At 55.9% G+C, this 8,391-nt stretch overlaps 1 protein-coding gene across 2 annotated transcripts in view; it reads right to left on the minus strand.

The window, feature by feature from the left end:
* Positions 1-4,715, minus strand: part of GAS6 (growth arrest specific 6) — a gene marked incomplete at both ends in the record, with an annotated part of 29,344 nt that extends 24,629 nt beyond the window's left edge. The window contains 2 exons of one of the 2 annotated variants that reach the window (XM_080720008.1): positions 4,348-4,514; positions 4,637-4,715. In XM_080720008.1, coding sequence (XP_080576134.1) covers positions 4,348-4,514; positions 4,637-4,715 — 246 coding nt within the window. Of the gene's footprint in view, positions 1-4,347; positions 4,515-4,627 lie in introns of both variants that reach the window. The other variant, XM_080720007.1, reaches the window with a different exon arrangement.
* Positions 4,716-8,391: the final 3,676 nt, after the last annotated feature.

Raw genomic sequence — 8,391 nt, forward strand, 5'->3', positions numbered from 1 at the left:
GTCAGGGTAGAGAAGGATTTCAGAATCACAGACACCCACTGGGAGGAGTTAAGCCCTACGAAAATCCAAGAAAATCAGTATGCCCCCAAGAACGCCCACATGTCCCCATCTCCTGAACACCAGTCACCTCTGCTCAGTGCCAGGCCGTCAAGTCGACTGGTCCCTTTGCCCCAGGGAGATAAGAACCCATGCTGTGCTCAGCTTCAGCTCCATCCACTACTGGCTCCGTAAAACCTTTCAAAACCTTTTAAAATGCATGTTTTGCTCCCTCAGGGCCTGTACACCAAGCCTACAATCAAGACCGCCGGCCACAATGGCGGCCGACAGCACAAGGATTTCCAACATCAGCCCAAAGCCAAGTACACTGCAGCACAGAGACTGCCCAACCCGTGAGCAAGGGGAGCCGGGCAGGAGGCCAGGCCTGGCAGAGCTCGGTGAGTGCCCTGGTCTCGGCTCTGACCTCAAGCTGAGTCTTACACCCTCCCTGCCCGCTGCCCACAGGCCATCTGTTCCTGGACGGCAAGGGCATCCAGACCTCTCAACCAGCTCTGGCAGATGCTGAGCCTCGGCCAGGGCAGGTGTTTTGCTGTTATTCTGTAGAAGGTGCTGGAAGGGGCGGGACCCACGAGTGCCCAGGCCTGAGATAGGTGTCCAAGCAGATGCAGGCACAAGGAAGGGTTGAGGCCTGGGGGGTATGCCTCCCTCCAAATATCACTCCTGGGACCCTGGAAAGGGGCCCAGGGCCTGTGGAGCCGGCTCTGGAGAGAGGACAGCTGCCTCTCTCCAGAGGAGAGAGTGACCACCCTCAAGGCCTGGGGGCTCCTCTGAAAGAGATGGCCCTTCCCAGGCTGTCCCTGAAGCATCCAGTCTCGGGAAAAAGGTCCTTTGATAGTAGATGCAACTCACACTAGGCCAAGTGAAGTCAGGCTTCTACACCTGACCGCACCTCAAAACCTACCTGCAGCTGGCAGCCAAGGAAGGCTGCCCTGTGTCCCAGCTCAGCAGGGTGTGTCCTCACAGGCTGAACCTGCAGGGCCGACAGCCCTGCTGTGAACCAGCTCAAATAAAACAAGTGCTAATCAGGAACCCAGCTGCTCTCCCCCTCCAGGCAGAAGGCCAAGTGCCTGGGCTGGGCCACAGCTCTGGGCTGGAATCAGCCTCTTGACCAGGGTCCTCCGGAAGCAAACAGTTCCTCTCTGAAGCTGGGTTTAATGAGAGGCCTCTGGTGGGATCCTGCTAAGGGCCCGGCGGCCATTCGGCAGAGAATACGGGGCGCAACAGGATTGCCCTTGGCCTCTGAAAGGGCACTGGGCAGGGAACCCCACAGAGAGTAGATATGCCAGGAGAAGGGCGACAACTGGAAGGGAAAGACAGGAGAGGTCGGGGAGAGGCCGGAGTTCCTTTAGGAGACTGCTGGTGGGGCCACACCCCTCCCTGTCCTGGAATGCGGGTGGGTGCAGGAAGCACTGGAGAGAGAACCTGTGTGAAGGGGGGGGCAGCTGCTGTGCCCTACGGAGAGGAAGGGAGAACCCCGACTTGGTGCCCAGAGACTGGGCAGGAAGACCTGGGGCTCTTCACACACACAGCACAGAGCCTGGCTCCTGCTGCTGGGTCCTCCCAGCTGGGGTCGGGCCAAGCTCCCTAGCCCTCAAGGGTCAGAAGGGAAGCAGCTTGCCTTCCCTGCCATGGGCAGGGAGCTGGAGGTGGGGCAGGTAGGTGTGGCTAAAGGGCAGAGGGAGAGGACAAGCTGTCAGCTTCCAGCACCCCACATCCAGTGCCGCCAGGGAGGGGCGGGCGGCCAGTCCCTCCTAGACGGCCTAGCCTGGCTCTGATTTCCAACAGGCATCTGTGGGGATCTGGTCTGCAGGGTCCAGCTGGAGGTGCTCATCACAGCCCTTACATTGTTACACACCAGGCCTGGATCACACAACAGACTCATTAAAAAAAAATGGGAAATGACTGCGTTTGGAGGCTGGGAGAGCAGAGCTAACAGGCCTGGGAGAGTCCAGCTTCTGCAGTGGAGCAAGTCCCAGGAAAGTCAGAGCTCTGCCTCTCCAAGCATCTCTTCCTCTGGGGCAGGGGCTGCCCTGCTGTCTGGAGACTTCCTGCCCCTGGCCTCAGTTCTCCCGGAGGTTGAAGCAGGATGGGGAAGCGAGGACCCCCAGAGGCGGGCACTCAGCCTGCTGTCTGGCCTGGCCTGAACCCAGGCTAGCTGAACCCAGTATCCCACACCGCCTGAAGAAGCAGAAAGGGAGCAGGCCAGCACCAGTGGCCACACTCAGAGAGCATAGAGGGCTCCCTGCCAAGAGGCCAGGTGCAAGTGGAGACCAGGGCATGCAATTCCAAGGGCGGCCAGCCAGGGGTTCAGGCAGGTGGCCCAACCAGGAAGCTAATGAATGCTGGAAAACTTAGGAACTCATGTTCAGGTATGGGGCTGAGAAGGAGGGTGGAATTCTGGACTCATAGATGGCTCTGATGTGAATGGGAGTCTGTGGACACTTGATAAGACCCGACCGTGGCAGGGGTCACGGGGAAGGTCCTCCTGTCCTACTTACAGAGATGGGAAATGCGAAACTTCCCACTGCCTGGCTGAGGGGCGCATGGCTGTAATCCTAGCACTTGGGAGGCTGAAACAGGAGGATCTCATGTCTGAGGCCAGCTTTAGCAACTTAGTGAGATCCTGTTTCAAAATAAGGAAATAAATAAAAAGGTGTGGGGGACAGCCTGGAGGTAGAATGGCCCTGAGTTCAATCCCCAATACCCACCCTCAAAAAAAAAAATCTTCACACCAAAGGACAGAGGCTGGATTAAAGCCAGTGTGGTCCTGAGTACTTATTCTGTGTCTTTGTTTCGTATCATTGTAAATAAAGCTACAACTAAAACGTAAAAGCGATGGTAACCACAGGGGCCTGACTGGGAAGCACATCCAGAGTGCCTGGCGGCCTGGAGGGGCCGGCTCAGGCCTGTCAGTCCTGGCAAGCAGGACTGCAGAGGGGCCGGGCTCCCCGCTGGGCGGAGGCCAGGCTGTTGGGCTCTTGTCACCACAAGCCTGTCCCAGGCAGTGGGGCGTAACATTCCAGGTGAGGATGGGCTGGAGGGCACTGCACCAGCCACCTAACCCCATGGCCAGGTGACCAGGCACCGGAGCCCTGCCCTGACCAGAGAGCCCTCTGCCAGCACCAGGACTCCCTGGCTCAGGACTCAGCATCAAAGCAGCAGGAAGTCAGCAAGGCTAGAAGACAGCAGGCCTCTCCCAAGGGTGTGGAGGGCTGTCGGTCTTTGATGCTCAGGGCAACCCGTGGGAGAGCTCTGCGGTGGGAGCTCGTGCAAGGGTGCACCTCAGCCTTGGGGAGGAGTTCCGTGGCCTTCGGAGCCCTGTGGCTTGGAGCTGTGACAAAGCAGCGCGGCTGCATTCAGCGGCCCATCGCTGTCTCAGGAAAGCAGACCTGAGAGGGACTGTCCAGCCAATGGGTCAGAAAGACATCAAATATAAAAGGTCCATGTGGGTCACACAGACCCAGCCTTTGATGATATGCGGTATTTACTTTATCCTGGAAGAAATCTTTAGAGAAAAATTCCAGCAGAAGCAAAACCTTAGCTGTGACATCACCCTGACTTGGCGCCAGGACCCTGCTGGCCACAGCACCCCAGGCCATTTGCTCTGGGGCCCAGGTCTTGCCCAGTGCAGGCTCCCTGGTGCCCCTCCCCCTCCTGCAGAGACTGCTCTCCACTCGTGGGCTGCCTGCAGCTCCCAGGACAGAAGTAGGAGCAGTGTGTCCTGGGCCAGCTCCCGCAGAAGCTCCCAGCCCCCCCCCCCTAGTATTCTCTGACAATTCCTTGATCGTGATTTTGGATTTGCTGCTGCGAGCAATTCCAGCCCGTGCCTTTCAATTCCTCTTTCAGGAAAGCCCTCCGTGCTTTGGAGGAGGACCAAGGACGGCCCCACCCTCACCTCTAATCCAGCTAGGGGGGAGTGCGGAGGCGGGTTGGGGTTTTAACACTTTGCAAACTCAGCATCCGATCTGGAACATTTTTTATGACGTGCTCCCTGGGCGCTGCGGGGCCTCCACAGGACCCCAGTCCAGGGCCTGCCTCGACCTGCCTCTCCCAGGGAGAAGGGTGCCGGGGGCCAGGTGCCTCCACCCTCCTGGGGCTGCCTCTGAGTCTGGGGTGTGCCCAGCACGTGGTGCCCACAGGGGCTTGCGGAGCTGGGAAGAGGAGCGGGGGATCCATAGGTGTGGGTCCCCTCTGCGCACAGGGTGAGGCCGGACCGGGGCCCCAGGGAAGCCCCTCAAGTACCGCCAGGACTCTGGGCCAGACTGCCCGCCCGGCGCCGGCCCTCCTCACCGTCTCGGGGTCGTTTTCGAACACCTCCCGGGCCTCCTCCTTGCTGCACAGCTCCTCCACGCACTCGCGCTCCAGGTGGCCCTGCTTGGCCTCCTCGAAGACCTGGTAGGCGCGGCGCTGCCTGGGCCGCAGGAACTGCGCGGCCTCCCGAGCCCGCAGCAGCACCGCTGCGGGAGAGAGACGCCGTCAACCCGCGACCGGCCGCCGGCGGAGACGCCGCGGGGCCGGGGCCGCGGGGCCGGGATGCCGGGCGGGATGCCGCGGCCGGCGCGCAGGGCTGGGTACTCACTGTGCGCGGACTCCGAGGCCAGCAGCAGCAGCAGCAGCGCGGCGCCCAGCGCGGCGGCGGGCCCGGGCGGGGGCGGCATGGCGGGCCGGCCGGCCGGGCCGAGCGCGGTCAGAGCGCCCGGGAGGCCGTGGCGAGCCGCGGGCGCCGCTGCGCAGAGGCTCGGCTCATCCCGCCGCCCGGCGTGAAGGTCACATCCCGGCGGGCGGGGGCGCGGGGGCGGGGCGGCGGGGCGGCTCCGGCGGGGGAGGCAGGTCGCCGGCCGCCGCGCCCCCAAGGCAGGGCCGGTGCGGCGCCCGAGCCTGCCTTCGCCGGGGCCAGCCGGGCCGCGGGGCGGGCCAGGTACCACCCGGCCGCGGTCCAGGCCCGGGAGACTCCGGCCCCTCCCATCGCCCGCCCACCGCCACTGAAAACGCGTGCCCATTTCTCAAGATTTAGAATCCACCGGAGAAAAGATAAGCGGAGGGCACGCCCAATCCCTCTGAGGCCCAGGCATCGAGATTAAGTTATTTCCTTTTGTAGTTTGTGGGAACACAGGACGCATTCAAACCTTGTAGAGACTTACGTGGAAAGCAACATTGTACTTGTTCTCAGAGACCAAACTTTCTGCCTCTCATCCCAGAATAGTTTGCCAAGTCACGGCCAGGGGAACCGGAGGCAGACAGAGCACCTGGCCTGCCTGGAAGAGGGGGGCACCTGGGTGCCAGGCTGGAGCATCCGGCCCTGAAGTCCCCACCCCTCGATGGCGATGAAGAGGGATGGGGAGCCATCCCCCAACGAGCTGGTCATTCTACGGAGCACAACACAGATGCTTGGGAGAATGGAATGTCACTGCTGGTGGAATTCTCTGAGGTCACTGGCTTGAAGGTGGAGTTCACAGCATGGATATGTTAATTTCAGAGAGACGACTGTCCATGGGAATGATCTTCAAAGAGAATTAAAAGTAGAACTACATATCAAGGCGTTCCCAGGAAAGGCCCCCAAGACAGCAGCCCAATCCTACAGAGAGCCCTGGCTTAAGAGTGTGAGTGGCATTACCGAGTGGCACCGCAGGAGCCAGCCAGTGTTCTGGGCTCTTCTGTCATCTCAAAAATGTATGAACTAGAAATTGTTCAGTTTTTGCTTGCACGTTTTGCTTGCAGGGTTTTGGAGAAGCGTTTATAGACCCTGCAGAGTTCTCAGCTGTTTGTCTGCCTGAGAGTAAGCTCTCTGGCTTCTGCACACTTTGGGGAACACGCGGGCGTAGCCCCTGCGCTCAGGTGCTAGGTTGGCCCAACTGGATGGAGTCTCCCAGGTCCCTGGACCCTTGTAGCCTGGACCTCCTTTCTGTGTAGGGACGTGGAATGTTTCCCCAAAGCGTATGTGTCAAGAGCGAATGGGTCAGAGGTGGGACTTCTAGGTGATGCTTAAATTAGGAAGACTCTGGCCATCAAATGGATTCATCCACTGGTAACTGAATGGCCTGCTGGGAGGAGGGCCTATTCAAAGGAAGTAGGTCGCTGGGTGTGTGCCGGGAGGTTTATCTTCTCCCTGCCCTCCTCTCTCATCTCCGCTTCCCAGCTGCCACTAGTTGAGGCACTTTCCTTCTTCATGACCCTCCGCCATGATTCTTCTGCCTCAGAGCAGAAACCATAGGCTGGACCTTTTAGATGCATGGGCTGAAGCCGGACATGGTGGCACATGCTTGTAATTCCAGCGCTTGGGAGGCTGAGACAGGAGGATCGCACAGGTTTGAAGCCAGCCTCAGCTACTTAGTGAGGCTCTCAGCAACTTAGTGAGACCCTGTTTCCAAATAAAATATAAAATAAGTCTGGGAGGATAGCATGGAGGTAGAAAGCCTCTGGCTTCCACCCCCACTACCACCAAAAAGAAAAAAAGAAAAAAAGAAGAAGTATAAAATAGGTTTGGGAGTAAAGCGTAGAGGTAGAAAAGCCCCTGGGTCCCACCACAGTACCACAAAAAAAAAAAAAAAAAAAAAAAGAAAGAAGAAGAAGAAGAAGAAGAAGAAGAAGAAGAAGAAGAAGAAGACGACGACGACATGTGGGCTGGACCTTGTAGCACCAGGGGCTGGATGGACCCTTTAGATCCAGGGGCTGGCATGATCTTTCTCCTCTAAGTGGTTCTTGTCAGGTATTTCAGTCACAGCAATGAAGAGCTGACTCAGGCACCTTCCCGCAGTCTCAATCCATCCTTCCTACCAAGCCACGCGCTCATTTTGACTTCAATAACTGGGCATGCAGGGCCCAAAGAGAGCCGTGAAGGGTTTCTAACCCAAGATAACTTCAAAATTTTAACCTAGTAATTAGTGCAAAAAATGTGTTCTGGGGCAGAAATGGAAAATGCATATGAAACAATCTGGAAGGGTGTTTGAAAAATGGAAAGAGGTTTCTGATTATTGCACACCCTGAGATAGCATGGCAAGGTGGACAGGTCATCTCCCCGGGGGCAGGCGTGTGACCACTCTGGTCACGGCACTCAGAGTGGCAGCTACTCCTTTCAGGGATAAGGCAGGTGGGGTGCGTGGGGATGACATTCCAGAGAGAAATGGAGGCCCTGCACCACCGCTGTCACCCCAGCGACGGCTCCAGGGCCGCCAGGATCCCCATTCTTAATGCATTCAGTACTTGTGCATTGTACTTGTTTGTCTTGATAGATGCTGGCCAGGCATGGCAGCACATGCCTGTAACCCACTAATTTGCAGGCTGGATGGGAGAATGGCATGGTAGAGGAAGGCTCAGCAACTTAGTGAGACCGTGTTGCAAAATAAAAATAAATAAGTAAAAGCCAGGTGTGGTGGCTTTTATTTCCAGTACTTGAGATGTTGAGACAGGAGGATCACAGGTTTGAGGACAGCTTCACCAAGTAGTGAGACTCTCATCAACCTGGTGAAACCCTGTTTCAAAATAAAAATAAAATAGGGCTGGAGGTCTAGTTCAGAGGTAGAATGCCCCTGGGTTCAATTCTCAGTACCAAAACAAACAAACAAACAAACAAACAAAGAAACAAACAAAACCCAACACACAGTCACATTTGCTTTTGTTTTTCACCAGTGCTCTTGAGTTACAATGGAAACAACAGGAGTTAGGTTTTTTTTTCTTTTTTTCTTTTTTCTTTTTTCTTTTTTTTTTTTTTTTGGTGCTAGGGATGGAGCCCAGGGGCATAGACTCTGAGCTATACCCCAGCCCTATTTTTTTTCTTTATTTTGAAACAGGGTCTCACTGCGTTGTGAAGGACCTCCCTAAGTAGCTGAGGCGGTCCTCAACCGTGATCCTCCTGACTCAGCCTCCCAAATGCTGGGATTACAAGTATGCGTCACCACACCCAGCTATGAGCTAGATTTTGACATAAGCATGACTTAAGTATGTACCTGCAAACCCATTGCAGTCATGTTAAAGAAAATACCCGTTATCCAAAACATCTTCCTATCTCCTTTGTGACTCCCCACTGCCAATCCTTGGGCAAAGCTATTATTTTGCTTTTTTTAGAATTTTGTATAAAAGGAATTATACAATATGTATACTTTTTTGGTTTCTTTCACTCCGTGTATTTATGAACTAGAATTAATTTCTAGTTAACTAAGCCTAAATTTTTGAGTTTTAGAATTGCATTAATTATACTGTTGCATGACCAACACTTACTTCCTTTGTAGTGCTCCAGTAATATTCTGTTGTATGGATATGCCACAATTTATTTATTGTTCACCTGTCGATAGGCATTTGGCTTTTTTCTGCCTTTTTTTTTTTTTCATGCCTAAGGAT

Source organism: Muscardinus avellanarius, assembly GCF_963383645.1.
Source record: "Muscardinus avellanarius genome assembly, chromosome: 2".
NCBI lineage: Eukaryota > Metazoa > Chordata > Mammalia > Rodentia > Gliridae > Muscardinus > Muscardinus avellanarius.